Below are 18,702 nucleotides of genomic sequence, written 5' to 3'. Positions count from 1 at the left end.
TTGCTACTGCTAGTAATCACAATCCTGAAGAAAATTGTCTATTAGTCTTCTGCAATTATCTTGCTCTACAGTGTCAGGGACTGCTGACAGTGGTGCTCTCTTACGTTTAAGAAGTGCAAGCACTGCAAGCTGTTGGTTTATCCATGTTTCATTTCTGTATAGTACCAGGAAGCCTATCATACAACTTGCTAAAATGTACAGCTTGTTCAAATGGCAATTAGGATATACACAGTTTCAAGATGAGATGTACAAGACAGAACAGCCTGCAAGAAAATTCAGCTGTGATACTGAATCCTTTTCTGGGTATAGTAACTCAAGAAAGAATTAGCCTCAATTTCTGAAAGCCTAAATTACAAGAGATGAAGAGTCATTGTATTCACCTACTGGGAAAACTATGCTATTAGTGGTTTTCTCATATCTTGACCCTTTGTTCTCATTTAGAACCACATGCCTGGTATAATACGTCAAGGTCATACTCAGCAATAATGTTGTCTCAAGAACTGGTGTTGCAGTCAAACTTTGCTGTTTGAATAAAGGAAGAGTTGCTTCCTTGCCTGAAAGTATGACCATCCCAACGAGATTTTCTCCAGTGCCCCTACACTATAGTAGTAAGCGTGAGGATCTTTAAGACATAGCTCTGTTTTGTGACTATGCATCTCATTTAAAAGCCAAGAATATAATCTTCATTGATTAACTCCCAGGACGACAAAACTGTCCAGCTATTTTTTCTGCTGCTTTTTCCCAGGACCACTTCAGCATGCCTGCCTTATGCCAGCAATTATATCTGTTTCCTTCTACCTGTGTTTTAAATTTGCAACTAATTTTCAGTTGAAGTCATTGCTACTTGTTACAGAAAAGCAATTCAAAATGAGATTATTACAGTGCAGTAGTTGTTTTATGCAGCACCACTGGAAATTTTGATCTTATCCACAAGGCACTCCAAGGAAAGTAGATCAACTTTTAAATTCTTGCACACTTCAATCTCGCATAAGTTTGAATAACAGCATTGAGGTGGCCAGTTTACAATATTCAGCCCAACAAGTGTGGGGAGGGGAAAAAATCTGTGTAGTCCCTTAAAGGGATTCAAAAATACTTTTTTTTTTAATGCATGTATCTCAACCACAGCTAGCTAAAGTAGTGCTTCACTGGGCATTTCTTCAGTAATGATAAAGCACTATCTTAAGCCTACAGGAAAATATAATAGTGAAGACCTGCATGTATCTTGTGTACATACCAGTATTATAACATGGGGAAACACAAAGAAAAATCTGTCATGAACAGTAGTTCTTTCTGTGATGAAAAGGACAATATTGATGAAGAAGAAAAGGAAAAACAAACAAACACCAAAAACCAAAACACACACCTTTTGAAAGCTGTATTACTGTTGTTTGGGGGGAAAAAACAAACAAACCAACCCCCCAAAACCCAAACAAAACCAAACCAAGTACTGTGAACATAAGGAAATCCAAAATCTAGCTGTTTAATATAAGCCCCGAAGTGTGCTGAATATTAACAGCAATTGCAATTACTGAAATAGCTGTTTTGGGAAACATCAGAAAATTAAACAGGCAGAGAAGCAACTAGCATAAAAAGCACACAAGAGAGTTACTTTGTAAAAGTCTTTAAACACCCTTGAAACAAAAAGCAAAGGGCATGAGTACAAAACAGACCGACATGCCTCTGAAAATACTGCCACTATCCATCCCAAGAATCTTGCAGCAACTCTGGCCATTTCCTACGTTAATGAGTAGAGTTCTTGTTTAATTCCTATACAGATTGTTGTCGTAATTATGTGTACTGATTATTGTTGTAAACTTTGAGCAGATTTGCAATATTAATTCTGTTTCATACACTGCATCCCCAGTAATGGCAAAACATGGTTATAAATATTTGAAATTCAACCAAATCCTCACGGAGAGATTTATTTTCAGAAGTGCTGCAATTGCTGTTCATATCCAACTCAGACATGTAAAGATTGGCTTCATGGTGCCTTCCTCATATTTGCTTCCTCTTTCACTTCCACCATGCTTTCCATGTCCAAATAGTATAATAAATATAAAACTAAGACCTGGAGAAGCAAAATTACTTGAAATTAGGAACATAGGCAGAGCTGGGAAGACAATTTATGTCTCAGACTGCCATGCTAGTCCCTCACCTCAGAGTGTGGACATCCTGCTGGTCAGTTCAGCTTCAGCATTTCTGCTGCTTCTGGAAAGGGATGAATTGTAGACAATATGTCACAGTAGAGTGAAGCCACTTATCTTTGAAAATACACATGCCTTTCCCACCCAGTTGGGTTTTCAAAACCAATAAAACACTGTGTGTTATATCCTGATGGAGAAGAGGTTGAGTCAATATGGTAAACAGCAATAACAGGACGAAGCTAGCAATACGTCATGCCCAAGGTGATGAGAAGCTTGTTTGGAACTATCACTAGATAATCTAAATGTGCATGAAAAATCTTACCTTTTGAACTTGAAAACATTGTCCATCAATTAGAAGTGGGTGTCTCTGCAATTAGTCATAAATATGAGATGATAAAATAAAAGTTATTAATTTACCATTTCAGACTTTCCCATAAAAGTTTATGGGTTGAGGACTTCCTTTTTTAGGTTTGAGAAGTAATTTTTTCCCTGCTGTCCCATGCTCATCCTTACTGAAACACTAAGTTCTTAAAAAGACCATGAGTCATGTCAAACAGTTTAGCCTATATAGCATGTTTCACTTGGAGCTATTTTTGTATCTGTTAGCAACCCTCAAAATGTGTTAAAAAATAAAGCAATTTCGGCACCCTTCAGTGTGCAAGTTTGATTAAAATTCGAGTTGGCAAAGCAGAGCGGTTTTGATAGTGCTATTTCCTACTGACACCACATTTGATTTCAAATGTAATGTCTTCAGCCTAATTTTCAAAGGAAGAGCTTTTATTTATTTATAGCTGTAAGATTTTATTCTGTAGCTACTAGATGTTTACATATGGGAGGTTAGAACATTTGTTTACTTCATTGCTTTTTTAAACATGAGTAGGAAGGACAAATACTAGGAATAATCACAAATTCTGCCCACCTAATGCTATGGCAGTGTGGGCATGGGAATTGCTCCTAGAACAAGTAGAGTAAAGAGTATTTCCTATATTGAAGACACTACTGCTGTAACACTACTGTTTACTCATTTTAAACAATATCTAGACAAAACCTGTTGAAGCCCAACATAGTAGGAGTGGCCAGTACATATTCCCAAGTACAAATTCACAGAAAGAAGCGTATTACAATCTCCACTTTGACAGGGACACTGATAAACAAAACAAACAAACAAAAAAATTAAAGGTAATGACAGTTGATAAAAACAGCTGTTGAATAATGCAAAACGAAATTAACAGAACAGTAGTGTTTGTAATTTAACTTTTCACTAACTCCACTTGTTTTCTTTATCTTAACGTGCACGTTTGTTTAGATGAACAATTCTGATGTGTGCAAAATTGCAAAAACATACAAAAAGTTATAACATAAATGTATTCTATAAATTTGGACAGGAGACAAGTAATGTTGCCACTAATCATCTATAGATCTTTGGGTTTTTTCAAAATATCAACTCTCTAAGTAGCCTTAGAAGAAAAAAATCCTTAATCTGCTCCCTTATTAAGTATTTACATTTTTAAACTTACACATAAGCACTTAACATTTTTTTAAAGTTCTCCAATATGCCCTCTGCTTTGAGGGTTGTATGAGCAAACTTTTGTCCTAGATAATGGTCAAATTCCTCTGATTAAAATATTCCTACTATTACGTGTAGTGACAGCAGACTGTTGTTATCAGTCTAACAACTTTTGTGTAATTATCTCTTCTAGATACATCACTGGGTCCGTTATCAATTTGTAGTCATATCATGCTAATTACAAAATGCTGTAAAAATTTTTAATGTAGTTACACTGTAAATCATTAAGAGAATCAGTATTTGGTTTTCCTTTGTTTCAATTGATGCTCGTGGTCCAGCCATTCTGCTGGATAGTCAGCATGGTTATTTCACCGTAACAGTGAATTAGCTGTAGAACTAATATGATGCCAGTTCTTGGGGAAAAACCTTCCAGTAAATCACAGTGTAACTTACCTCAGGTTTCTTATTCCAAAACCACCCACCAGCTCTTAGATTTAGTTTGGTATAAAATTGTAAATAGAGAACTATAGAAACATAATCAGATCTCAATAGTTCAGAGCTTTTCTTCTTTGATGGGAAACTCTGGACTTAATATCCTACCTGGATGACTTGAAAGCTTATTTTGTGATGTCTTGAAGTTTAAGATTAAGACCTACTGCTTTATCTCTGATATATTTAGTACTGTATGTCAGCATCCTGTAGTTAGAGGTTCTGGAAATCCTTTGGATGTAAGGTACAGGTGCACTCATTTCTTTATAAATAGTCCTGCTTTCAGATTAAAACACTTTTTCTAACTTCCATTCCTTTTTGTTAATACCTAAACATGCAGTCAAAATCTGTGTGGTTATTTGATTTATGACGCTCTGTTCTAATTTAAAATGCAAACAATCAGACCAATATAAAGTCTTCAGTCATACCACCTGCGCTTTTGACCACAACTTGTGTTATGAAGCAAGACTGAGCCTGGTGAGAACTGACCTGGACTGACTTCACTAAAATAACTGGGAAGGCTCCCACTGTCTTCAGTGAGCAAAGAATCACAACTTACCTAAATTAGGAAAGTAATGAAAACCTCATATGTTTCAAAAAAAAATGTTAGTGAAGTGCTAGCCAGTACTGTTCAGAAGCACGGTGCAAGCAGTGATTTTTTTTTCCTCACACTCCTAGATGAGATGAAGAAATCTAGGCTGTGAACTCCTGCAATGTCACAGAAACAGAAGATACATAATACAAGATTAGCCATGTAGTCTGTGATATATAACTCTCATAAATAAACGCCTTAATTCTTCTTTTCTTAAACTTAATTGGGAATTGAGTAGGTATGGTTCAAGCTTTGTTTAAAATTAGAGTTACTGTCATTTCACAGTACTGAATAGTTTTTATGCTACATCTCAGAGCTGTTTGTTGAAATAGATTCTTAACTTATTACTAGTAAATCTCTAGAGCAAATAATTACGTGCCAATAACACGGGTATAAGTCATATTTAGAATAATATGTAATTTTGCGTAAGAATTGTTATTGCCAACACTGCAGAATTCTTACTAATTTCAAACCCAAAATCACATGCATTGGGGCTAATCACTTGCACCACTGGAGACTGGATTGTTGCACCACAAGTGGGGCATTAAATAAACAGTGACTAGTGTTACATATTTGACTACCACTGTACTTACTTGCCATAATAAAAGGGGAATAGAAAGAATACCATGCTAGGATGTTTCATTTTATCTTTTTTTCACAAACATAGTCGTTAATTATGCAGTAGTTAATGGAACAAAGTAGCATTAGCTATTTTGAGAGCACAAGTTTTCTCAGTGTTTAGCAATTTGGCTTCTGGACAGCTTTACTGATAGTTCTGCAAAACTGTTTTTTTTGGCAGTTAAGCAATGATTGTAGTATGTCTGCATTTGCTTTTTAATTACAGTGTCATAGCCACATTTTTCCAGTCCAGTGAAGCAAGAACAGGCATGCAGATTTAATTTAAGATGTTTCTGACTCTCTGGAGGAGTTCTTCGCTGGTTAAATGTATTTAACATTGTGTTGCTCCCAGGCCCAAGAGATCTCTGAACAAAAGGCAATATTCAGGTCCCCAGCTGTAAAGCTCGCTTATAGATGTTCATTAAGCTCTGTCTCGCTCATAGGCTGGAAATCACAGACAGGTTTCTGAAAGAACTGGGGCAGGAAGCTGCTGTTTGAAGTCTTCTACCTATTTACCTCTGAAAGCACAGCTCTCTTCTGTTACTGTGTGCCATGCAGTCACCAGTTGGCTGGCTTGCCTTATTAAATGCTACAATATACTACCTTTCTTTTAAAAAGGGCCTATAAACTTCAAAGGATAGAAATATGAACAATCTAGATGCCAAGCTGGTTTTGTATGTGTTTCTTTGAAGGTCTATAAACTTGCAGAGAAATATTGCAGTTCTATAGATTCACTACATCATCTTCTAGATTTTCATAGCAGGAATCTGAATTTCTGTTGGATGTTTCAAAGCATCTAAAAAAAAGATATGTTTTAATATGACAAGTTTGCTCATAAGAGATGAGGATTTTCAGAGTCTGTATTTCCCATTTTTGCCTCAGATCATTGCAAAAGAGCTTGACGATTTTATGTTTAAAATTAATGCTACTAATAAATAATGCTATGGTTAATCTTATCTTTTCCTGGCATTTTTTCCCTCATACTTAAAATGTGAAATTTAAATGTATGACGCTCCATTAAGTTTTGAGCCCTAGATAGTAGATTCTGTTTATTAAGCAAAAAGAAAACAGTTGGAAGTCAGCAGCATGCTCAGAATGTAACAAATACTTGACAAAAGATCAGATTTTCAAGCTTCACATGGAAATCTTTCATACATGCAGTTATATATGACCAAATTTTGGTCTCACTGTCACTGCCATTCATCCCCAATATATAGCAAAGAAATAACAAGGTTTACACTGATGTCAAAGTATCAGTAAATAGAATAGCTTTGCTAAAGTTCTGCAGGATTTTAATCAATTTAGTGATTGAGATCTTTAAATATTGTTGATAACTAAGCTTAAATTCTACATTTCACTAGACTTTTGTCTCTTCTGGTCTCCACAGTAGTGGCTTAATGTTAAGGGAACTTTGAAATAACACAAGGTTTTATAGAGGTATTCATGTTATTAGCTTCTGTTAATTTATTCTGTCACATTTATTTTTAAAAAAATTGTAAGTACTTAAAGAAACACTGAATAGAAAATTGGATCAATCTATATAGATCAAAAGTATTGTTATATAAATTAGAAAACTCTCCTATTTGAGTGTTTTACGGGAATACAGCTGCAATATTGAGATGTTTATTTTTTCAAAATTTACCCTGCCTATTCTCTTAAAAGTTACACCGGTTTAATTATGTTGTTTTAAACTCAAGAATAAACTTGCATATCCAGAGCTTATCCAGGGAAATGTAAACCTTGTTTGAACTGATTCTATGATTGCATTGTCACATTAAAGTAATCAACAGCTACAAAGAGCAGTCAATGTACAGTAACACCCAGTCTCGTGTGTGGTAAATTAGCTTTGCGTTGTCTGGTAGGTGTCCAGTTTAGAGGTTCTCCCTTTTTAACACTTGAGTAAGGTTTTACTACAAGGTGCTAAACACGAAGTGCAATCAGCATGAAAGCCCAAGCTCTCAAATACTCTGTGAAATCGAGTTCTACTTAACTTATTACAACAAGACAGGTAAAAAATGATTAGTAGCAATTAACAACCAGTTAGCAATAACAGCTTTAAAGGCAATGCATCTAAACTTTACTACAAGAAAATAAGTATAGTAATTAAGAAAGGTACATCACCAATTGCCCTATCTTTATCATAAAGACCTGCCCTTTTGCAGTGAAGACAGGACAGCTGGGGGTCCTATGCAGTGCATCTACTCGTAGGTGGGGGCTCAAAAAGTCTCTGCAAAAGGGTCCAGCTTTTATGTCGTTAAATAAACAACTTACATTATTCTAAAAATGAGGGATATCTGGTCTCACCTACTTGTTGTCCCCAGCCCCTGCAGTGTGGCCAAGGCCTCAAGAGAGGAGATAAGGAGCAAGTGGATATCTCTCATCTTTAAGCTAAGGGGCCTGCTGAGGTGCAGCACTCCCGCATAGTTCTCCTTTCACACATTGTTCATACTTGCACTGATAGGTCACCCAGGGTGTTGATGGTTTTTTTCTTGTACCGTGTATGCTGGAGAAGATACAATTAAGGCGGCACAGCCCAATTCTACTGATAATGCCAACTGAAATGCTTTTTCTCACTCTCTGTATATTAAGAATAGCACAGCACAATCCTACTGATAAAAGCAATGTGAGAAGTTACAATTTAAGAATACATATAGCAATGCAAAACAAATTATCCATGGGTCACCTACATTGTTTTAGGCCTCTCAATCAGGCCCTGTCACCTGAAATTTTAAACTGGGGTTGTGGAATTCATTCACAGAGTCAAATGCTCCAGGCACTGCAACATTCCTCTTTGTAAAATCTCAATGTGGTTTTGGTCTTACTGTAAACCCTTAGATTGTGCCAGTATGCCCCAACACTCTAGAAAAGAGCAATTGTATTCCTTAATCTGTAGACATTTCAAAAGGAATTGCTTCTTGTCTGGAAGATACAGGATTTTCTTGTTGTAGCAAAATATATCTTTGTGAAAATCCTGAAGTCCTTTCTTATAGCAAGAGTAAGTATTTTGAACAACCAGCAGAAAGAAACTTGTCCACAGGTTACGACCACCAACAGCAAAGGCAAAATCGAAGTGTGACACGCTGTTGCTTTCAAATATCAGGCAGCAGTGCTTATGCATTTAACTGATAGTATTTCTCTGTATAATAAACCATGAAGACATGGCTGAGAGAATGGGAAAGTCATGTAGCTAATGCAGCGTTCCTAAGCTCCATACTAAACAAGAGATATGTCTTTAGTTGAGCAAGGCTGATATTTTCTTGGACTTGCCACTGAACTTATTATTCAAAACTGTAGCTTATTAGGATTAACGTACTCTTTCTCATTCTGTTCCCATCAGAGATGATAATTGACAAATTGTAGTAAGGAACAATTCATTAAGCTGTAGTTAGATCAGTCCGGTTTACAATTATTTCTTTCACTTATGCCACACAGGGAAAGATTTGCTGATGCCTTGTTTTCTCAGATCTCATTTTTTACAGAGTGCAGCCAGCATAATCTATTTTAGATATAGCTCAGAAAAAAACCAATTTCTCATCTGAGCTGTACTCCCCTAAATGATAGATTTGGAATTTCAGTACCAGTAGTATTGCTAGTCATTTCTTAAAGTGTTTGGAGAACCTCGTCTCGACAGAGGTAAACAGGTCACAAACCTACCATACAAACTCTAAACGATCACAAAGTGATTTGCAGTTCTGGCGTTGAGTCCTTCATCAAATGGTTGTACTAAATATAGTTATTTGCACAATACGTTCTTCTGGGATTTGACAAAACAGTTTGTATAAACTAAAGACTGTCCCAAGCTTGGGCACAAAACTTGACCCAAAGCAAATGTTTCTGAAGGTCAAAAAACTTTGAATAACTTTGTATTTATAGCAAAAGACAGGAAAATCAATGCTATGAGAAAAGCTTGTTATTTTGATTGAACTGACCAGAAACTCCAGACAAGGGGAATGCTTCCAGTATAAAATAATCTTCTCCCTTCTCTGGGCCTCTTCCCCCTGCTTCTCTTTTATGGCCTCCTCACTTCTTTGAAAACACTGGTGAACTATCCCTTTGTAGTAAAACGCTCCGTTGTTACCATTAGTGTAGGAGGCACTGCTCATGTATTTTCTGTCCAGATGTGAACTGAAGTGGTCACCCCTTGTACATGATTTGTCAAATGGCAAAGCACTTTAAAAATACTAAAAAGTGGAATAAAATCTCCTCTATCCACTCTTTAGTGTCAGAAGCACAGAAATACAGAAAAATTATACATTTATTGGCTTACAGGAAGGTTAGAATTTATGGCTGTATTCAGAATCTGCAGCTAAGTGGTTAGTTGTACAACACTTACCATGAATGTAATTAAGAACTAGGAAGTCCAAAAATATTTTGAAACTGTATTCCTCACAGAAAAAAAAAAAGTTTATTTGTTGTGCTTATACTCCAAGGATAATCTCATTTTTAATAATCTTTACAACTTTCTGTTTAAAAATGAAATGAAACACTCATTCCTTCTTAAATCTCACCTCCTTTATGTACATTGTATCCCTGCTGGTTTCTTCAGTTCCCAGTTGCTAGGTCCCATCTTGCAAATGAAAGTCAATGGGTGTGTTTCAGTTAAGTATTTGGGAACAGCAATAGGGAAAAACCTCATTACAGCCCTAGCTAAAAGACAGCGGGTTTATAAGGCACTCACCACTTGACAAAGGTTCTGTTCTCATCGCTTCACCAGTTATGGATTCCATGTTGCAGGTAGTCCTAAGACTGAAATTCTACTGAATATTTCAACCAGAGAGGGGCAGTATTTAAGCAGGTTTGCAAACTCCTTTCATTTTCTCCAAAATTCATTAGGCTGCTTCTGGATATCAGCTTAACGACCTAACCTTGGCAAAACTGCTAATGGATATGGGGACATTAGGTGCTCTTGAGGAAGTTAGTAAAATGTACTAAAATGCCTTCTTTAGATAGCAGTGCATAAATGAATTCACATTAATTTTTTAGTTAAGAAGGCACTTTCCAAGTCTGTGTTTTCTCTTTATGGAGCAACATCTGAAGACAAAGATTTTGGTTTGGTTTGAATCTTTTATCTCTTCAATTTACATATAACAAACGACTAGCTACATAAATGATAGTTTGCCTGAAGCTATTTATTCTTTAGTAATATCTATTAATCAGCGTGTCTAGCAGAGCTGTTCAGTTTAGGCAGCGAAGAGGCAGGCACCTGTCAGAATAGCTCCATCTGCTGCCACTGCATAGGAGGCTTTAGGAGATGCTTTCAAGGCAGTTTTCCCTACCTAGCCGAGAAAACAACTGAGTTGTAATGTGACATGGTAAATGAGACACTATTTCAGAACAGGAAAAGCTGTAAAGAAGTAAATATATTTTATGTCTCCCTGCCTAGTTTGAAGCCAATAGATACAGTAGTAAAGCTTACTTGAATGTGAAGGTTTATAGAGAAATATTCACAAAGAATGGTATTTGAGTATAACTAAATTATTACCATGTGAAAGAAGCAGAAGGAAGGCTGTTGCCGGCATATCATAAAAGTGAAACTAAGACCGTAATGACTAGCAAAGCAGAGACGTCCTTGGAGTTCTCATATAAATCCTGTTTGACAGTAGGTATCAATGCAAAGTAATGCTTTGAACTACCACTGATGCTTTGACTCACCAGGCAGTAAGTGCCATCCTAAGGAGCATTTCTGATACTGATGTGTAGTCATTACTTGAGAAGCTTTAAACTAAAAGAATGTGGATGTTGTGAAAGCTGAAGAGAGGTCTGGGGTTTTTTTTGGTTACATATATGCATGCCCTGTTTTGCAAGTAGTTACTTGAACAGTTAATTTACAGTTGTCAGATATACAGCAAACTTCAGAGAAACAGTTTTGTAGTTATTTCCAGCACCATTGTATCTGGAAATGCCCATTTGTGGAAGGAACTGAAAGATCTACTCTTCCATTTTTGCATTTACGGTCATACCACTCTGTTCGAGTGCATCTATGCACAGTGACCAAATAATATGGAATAATGCCTTGTTTAAGAAGATGCGTATTAAGATGAACTTAAACATACTGACTTGAACATGTTACACCGCATCATCCGTTCTGTTGTAAATCAGTGTTCATTCTGCCCTTATATAGATTTTTCAGGAAAGAAACTATAGGTTGTGATCATGCGAGAGCCCTCTGAAAGAAGTAGTCAAAGTCGTGGTAATCATTTAAGCTTTGCTGGACAAAGTGACAAACCTGCATGTCTGAGGAGGTGGGAAAATATGGTTGCCTCTCATTTTTAGACTCTTATGTATACAAAAAATTCTGAAGTGAAAGGTTATACTTTCTTGGAACAACTGTCAGAAAATATTGTTGTTGTAGGAACTGCTTATTGTACCTTCTATGCAGCTGATAATCTCTGTACATACCTGTGATTAGGCAACTGCATAAAGGTAAGGTCATCTAATATTCTGGAAACTCATACTAATGAGATGAAAACTGAGGCAAAGAAGCCGATGCAACTAAATTTCTGTTCTAATGTGTCTTTTATTTGTATTTTCTTTTCTTAGAAGACAACAATGGATGGTCTCTGCAATTCGATAAACATACGAAGGACAAATACAATAAACTGAAATCTCTGTATGCATTTCAGACAAAGACACTTGAGTGCTGTAAGTAATTACAGACATTATTTGTATAAATATTATTGATGATTCCTAGAAAGAAATATTTAGCAAATATGCCTATCAGAAAGAAATACAGTGCAGTTTTGTTTATAGTAAAACAGAATTAATATCTCAGACAAACAAATGCACTGAACCTAATTTCAGTTGCACCAAGGATGATTAGTTTTCTGTGTCAAACATGCCAATTAGGAAGGCAATATAAATGTTTGTCTGAATGTATTAATATAGCTAGAAAGACCATGAACATGCATCTTTCAGTGTGAAATGAGGGCAACATTCCTCCAAATTCACTCCTGGGTACATCAAGTGATTCTTGCAAACCTCCTCCACTTCTCTGTGTACTCATCCCTTTGTATAGATTTTCCAACTCTGGTGTCTACAGTGAGCACTAACTTAAAGAATAGAGATGGGCAGAAAGGAGGCAAAGACTTCTTGATCTGTTTTCATCCTGTTTTCAGTTGGATGGATTTGTGTTCATTCTAGTAAATGTAAGAGGACTGAATAATTTAAAAAAGAGCCACAAAAAAAAATTTGAAAACTGCTACTGTGCCAGGTTCCTTTATAACAAGCATAAAGCTCAAGAGCTCTCACAGAGGTCAGGAGACAACGTAATTTTTTTTCCTTTTTACATTTATTGTTAGGGTGTTACCAAGTCTAAACCAGTTATGTAAAAATGTGCACCTTAATTTCTGTTTAACACAGCTGGATATGTCTGTCTGTGATCACTGTTCTTTTACACCGTATTTCTTTTCTCCCCATACCATCACGCCACCCATCCCAAATTTTGCCACAACCGCGTTCACTTTTTGACACAGTGGCTGGTGCTGTGCCAGCAGAGTGTACCTGTCAAGGGCTGGAGATCTTCTGTGATGCTGCCAAATTGCGTGCTGTCCCATCCGTCTCTTCAAACATAACCATAATGTAAGTAGAGCGGACAAGTGGTCTCTTGCTCTGTTTGGGTTTGACTACCAAACCTACAAACTTTTCACAACTACAGCCTTATAATTCTGATTGTCTTGGCCCCTGCTTGTGAAAGCGTGGTGTCTTACAGTTTACAAGTCTTTTAATGTCTTAAGTGCAGATTTTTCCTGCACAATAGGAGAGAGAAGGAAATAAAAAACTCTATGTGAAGTGATCATTTAATGTTTGAAATAGTGACTTGAGCTAGCAACACTTTCAGGAAATCTAAATAAATCTTTGAAAGAAATGTTTCATTTTAATACACAGTGCTTAGGATCTTTTTATTCTTCTATGATCCTGCCAATATTCCATAGTCCATAGTCCATATTCCTGCCGACAAAGTCAATAACTTTGAACTTGGTGGAACTACTTACCTAAGTAAATCTTTTTTATTCTCATTTGATGTCTCTGAATACACAATTATTTAAAAGGATTTAATCTGGGCTCTCATCTTACAGATAAGATGGTATAAACCAAGCCAAACTTTTTGAGGAGATGGGGGAATGTTTGATACTGCTTTTAGTTTGCACTTCACATTTGAGGGGCCATTTTCTATGTGGAGAGCAGAGGGCAGCATCACATACCCCCAGCTAAGGATCTCCCTGTGGAACAGGGATACAGATCTTTCTGTTTGGTACCAGCTTGCGTGAAGGGCGGTTGAGGTTATCCTTGTTGGGTCCGTGTTTGAATACCACAATACTTCAAAACTAATAAGATGTTGAGGGGCTGGAGTGCATCTGTAGAAGGGAACAGAGCTGGGGAAGGGTCTGGAGCACAAATCTTATGAGAGGCAGCTGAGAGACCTGAGGCTATTTAGCCTGGAGAAGAGGAGGCTGAGGGGAAACCTCATCGCTCTCTGCAGGTCCTGGAAAAGAGGTTGTGGTGAAGTGGCTGCTGGGCTCTTCTTCCAATTAAGAAGTGATAGGATGAGAGGAAATGGCCTCAAGTTGTGCCAGGGGAGGTTTAGATTGGATGTTAGGAAAAATTCCTTCACCAAAAGGGTTCTCAGGCACTGGAACAGCTGCCCAGGGCAGTGGTGGAGTCACCATCCCTGGAGCTGTTTAAAAAGAAAGGCAGACGAGGTTCTCAGGGATGGTTCAGTAGTGGACAGGGACGGTCAGACTCGATGATCTCAAAGGTCTTTTCCAACCAAACAATTCTATGATCCTATGATTAATGTCACTATAAAATATACTAGATGGAGCCTTGGGCAGGCTGATCCGGTGGGACGTGTCCCTGCCCATTGCAGGGCGGTTGGAACTAGACGATCTTTAAGGTCACTTCTAACCCAAACTATTCTATGACTATTCTGTTCTGTGAATATTTAAACTGGCTGTTGGCTCAGGGTCAAGAAGGACTTCAAAAATAATGGCCCAGCTCTAGCTTTAGAAAAAGTAGCGAGTTGGTTCAGGTTCCTGGCTAGACTCTCTCCTAATCTAACCATGCCCTGAATGATTTTTGTTCTTGACAGGACACTTCAGTTGGTGCCCAGTGGGGATGAGGACATAGGGACACACACACTGGGAAATAATCTTTATATGCATTTGAGGTTTGAAATAAATCCATTGGTTCAGTTTATACTCAAATCTTTACAAGCTTTTGATTCAACTGTTATTTTTCATTTGCTCTGGGGATGTGGAAGAATATTTTTCTAATGAGAAAGGATTTAGCTCACCGTGTAAACAGGTATGAGTATTCAGGAAAACAGAGGTAGCATAGTGGGTTTATGTTGCTTTTTTTATTTAACAGTGTGAAAGCTAGTTTTACTGAATAACAAAACCAACAGCACTGTAGGAAGCTGGAGAGTAGTTTCACAGTGTTCATTCATTCCTACAGGTCGCTTCAGAGGAATCTGCTAAGGAAACTTTCTGCTGACATTTTCAAGAAATACCAAGACCTTAAAAACCTGTAAGGGAGTGCTTCAACTTAAAATATCTTTTTAGTGCCTTAAGTATTCATTCTCTTCCTTTCGCATATACACACTCAGATCTTGTAAGTGACAACCCTCAGTTTATACCCAAAATTCTGTTTTGTCTTACTCTTCAGTACCTCATCAGATTGTGTAACCTGTTTGGCTCATATAGCTTGATTTGACATGTCTCTTTTTGCAAAACCAAAATTTCTACATATTTAATTTTTTTATATTGACTCTTTTACACCAGAAAAATGCTACGTTCTCATCTTGTCTGGAGAGAGTTACATTTATGATACAAGTAACATGCCAAAATAAACTAAAGTAACTTATTCTACTTAATCTGAAAAACATGTTTGGGAACTTAGGTTTCCCATTTTCATGCAAAGTTCATTCACATGGTGCTTAGTTTTACTCCTAATTCTGCCTGGTATCAACCTAGTAATGCCTCAACTAGTCAAAATATTATGGAAACAATACAGTGTTATGTTTTACGATGTGTAATGTATATGTTGCTTAAAAATTATCACCTTTGACGAGTTTGCTACATATAGAATTAGTGAAATTAAGAATTAAATGCAAAAGTCTAGAGCGAGGCTCCCATGTCAGTGGTTCAAGGCACTTAACATTTCTGAAATACTTACTGGAGTGTAACTTTTATGGAAACTGTGCTGTACTGCAGCACCATCATGTGTTCATGAAGTTAAGTGCCAGTATGAACGTAAAGATAGGTTTTCATTAAAAGAACTACATCCCTATCTGCCTGTACAAAATATTTGTTTCTAGTAGTAATTTCACATCTTTCTGATTGAACTGTACATTTCAGGAAGCTCTTGAGCAATGTGTGGACACAAATCCATTTCGAAAAAGCCAGTGTCAGATTTCTTATTGCTTTTTAACAGAAATGCATCTGGATGCTTTGTTAACTCTAATTTAATTAAAAGGATTTGTATCTAAATATTACTCAGAGAATAACACTGTAATGCTTTAAAATTATTATTTATTGTTTGCCACATAGTATTTTTAACTCATTAATTCATCAAAGTAGATGAAAAACAGAAAGAAATAATGTGTTCTTTATTTTACAGAAGATTAGTAAGATTTGGTTTGCATTTTTATTATATTATCTTAAAAATGCAGCATTTTCAAAATCCTTTGATACTATAAACAGAAAAGTTTAAAATACATTGTAATTTTGACATTTTCAATGCAATATTTTGCTTGTAGCAGGGTTCTGGCTACATGTAAAGATCAGGTCACACAGGCGAGAACTGCAAGGCTACGACCTAAAACAGGAGGTCCCAAACAACAACTTTGTTGTTCATGTCAGGCAAACCAAGTGTACCTTTGAATGAATTTTGTAATTCTGCTGGGGAGGAGGTTATATTTCTTTTAAAACACCTTTGCAGTCATTGCAGCTATAGTTGTGAAATTGTTATTGTCAAATTTAAGGTGTAACAGTTTGAAAGCTTCTTTTTAAATATCACGTGCGTTCAGTTTAGTTGATAATTTTAATTGGTTACTTATGCTTGCTTCGACTTTGCATGTTTAGAGAAATAATTGTTGTTGGGTTTGTGTCTTCTAAGGTATCTTCAGAATAATAAAATCAGATCTGTATCTGAACGTGCTTTCAAAGGCTTATACAACCTGACAAAGCTGTAAGTATTGCTTTTCAACTGTTGAAGTAAAAAGCAAGATTGATGCTCAGGAGTCACTATGGGTGGCCTTATTGATTTCACGTTAGGAAGTTGCAAAATGGTCCAAATCTTTAACTCAATAATTGGATTGTACAAGTTTATCCAACAGGACAATAGTTTGAAAATACAAGTGAGCTGTGTACTTCATTCCTAGCCCCCAAGTCCTCAGAGCGGAAGAAGGGGATAGTAGGAGAGTTACCCTGCAAAAAGTCAGAGAATGAAAAATGAGCAAAACAGAAGTGAGAGCTTGCCATGGGGGAAAGCTTTTTAATGTTGCATTTTGGCTTACAGAAGCAAACAAACCAGTACTGGTAATGAAAATAACTTTCTTTTTTAACTATTATTTTGCAGCAGCTTTTTGAGAGGTGTTTCTGACTTCTAAGGACAATGCTCAGTGAAAGAGCTGACACACAAATTGCATTGTTTGGTTCAGGTTTTTGTTTCTGCAATGTTTTTAAAAGCAAAATTTTAGAGTGTTATGCTTCTTATTTTTCCATCACACAAGTGTGGTTGATTATCTGTTATTACAGCTGCTGTTATTACCTTCTCAGACCATTTATAGTATCCCCTCCCCCTTCATTTCTCAGCATTTCTTTTTCCGTTATTCTGGTATCTATATTTAGACTAACGTCCTTAACAAAGACTCAATGGGATCCTGGGAACATTTATGGAAAAAATCGCTCCACAGAAGGAAATTGGCAAGGGGCTGAAATATGACAATGTGAAAATATTCAGTTTTCTTGTAAAGACAGAACTTTCTACATAATTGTTCTCAAAGTCCCCACTACAGAGTCCCACCTAACTATATAAAGGACAGGAATATTACTATAAAAACAGATTAGAATTATGAAATTAATTAATGGTATTCTGATAAATTATCAAGGGAAAAAAATCTTAAAACTAATTCTCATGCATGTGATGCTAATTAATAGTTCCATTAATTTCTGTTTTGTTGCTCTTATTTTAGATACCTAAGTAACAACAAGATAACCAGTTTGAAGCCTGGCGTCTTTGAAGATCTCCACAGACTTGAATGGCTGTATGTTGTTTTTTCATTTGTATGTTTATTTTTTTGAGGAATAATTAAAGCAAGACAGAGAAATATTAGAATTGTTTTCAATTTTGTGCATAGCAACACCCTGTACTAGATAACAGCTAAGGAACTCTGATTGCACTGTGAAAGGTGCAAATCCAATTGACCTTGGTGAGAGCAGAACTTAGTTCTTGGGCCTTAATGGTTCCAATGACTGACGCCTTTTACAATACTAAATAACTTTCAGTAGTAATTGCTTGTTACAAATTAACTCAGATTACTATGAAGCGGTAGAAAGATAATGTTTTGGGCACATCTGTCCCTGTAAATAGTGCATGAACTATCCCAGACAAAATGACTGTCATAATTTGAAATACTGGTTTATTACTGCTTTTCAGACAGATGATAATGAAATATGATTTTGACTCCATAAAGTTATTAAGAATAAGCAACTAATATCATGCCTAACATTTTTCTCTGCATTTGGAATAGCTGGATTGCCACAGAATACTGTTACATGGTGCTGCTTGTTTTCACAGAGAATCCATTCAAAGAGTCTTGATCAAAGAATTTTAAAAGCTCAAAAGAAAACATTAAGTTGAAAGCAATTAATTCCTCTTAGTCATTTTTTTTTAATTATATAATTCTGAAAGGAAATTGGGTTTATGTATGCCCTGACCTGCTAAGTAGTGCTTTAATTTTTTACGTAGTTTGAATGGACATTTGAAAAAATACACTTCAAAGCATGTTACTTTTCATCATCTGTTCAATTTAAGACTGTAGTCAATTATCAATCTGACGGATACTTGTCATTTATAGGATAATTGAAAATAATAGGATACATCGGATCTCTCCATTAACATTTTATGGACTCAAGTCACTCATTCTCCTGTAAGTATTGAATAAGAATCAAAAGTGTTATTTAAAAGAACAGAACATAAAAGGCATATGTATATATAAAAACCTCTTCATGACAACTGTGCTTGCTCACCACGGGGTGCTGGCAACACACCTGCAGCTTTTCCTTATCCCCAGGCAAAACACGCTGGAGTAGGAGGATTTGGGCTGTGGAATTGTAGGGACATGGTGTCTG

General features: G+C 36.4%; 1 protein-coding gene across 6 annotated transcripts in view; it reads left to right on the top strand.

The window, feature by feature from the left end:
* Positions 1–18,702, top strand: part of RXFP1 (relaxin family peptide receptor 1) — a 51,191-nt gene that overhangs the window by 19,549 nt on the left and 12,940 nt on the right. For all 6 annotated transcript variants that reach the window (XM_054065813.1, XM_009558456.2, XM_054065815.1 and 3 more), the window contains 6 exons: positions 11,891–11,992; positions 12,823–12,928; positions 14,804–14,875; positions 16,466–16,537; positions 17,544–17,615; positions 18,429–18,500. In XM_054065813.1, the coding sequence (XP_053921788.1) occupies positions 11,891–11,992; positions 12,823–12,928; positions 14,804–14,875; positions 16,466–16,537; positions 17,544–17,615; positions 18,429–18,500 (496 nt within the window). The remainder of the gene's footprint in view (positions 1–11,890; positions 11,993–12,822; positions 12,929–14,803; positions 14,876–16,465; positions 16,538–17,543; positions 17,616–18,428; positions 18,501–18,702) is intronic.

The sequence above is a fragment of the Cuculus canorus genome, chromosome 4 (assembly GCF_017976375.1).
Source record: "Cuculus canorus isolate bCucCan1 chromosome 4, bCucCan1.pri, whole genome shotgun sequence".
Taxonomy (NCBI): Eukaryota; Metazoa; Chordata; class Aves; order Cuculiformes; family Cuculidae; genus Cuculus; species Cuculus canorus.
The sequence above is the reverse complement of the archived record's forward strand: the minus strand, read 5'-3'. Positions and strand labels throughout refer to the sequence as shown.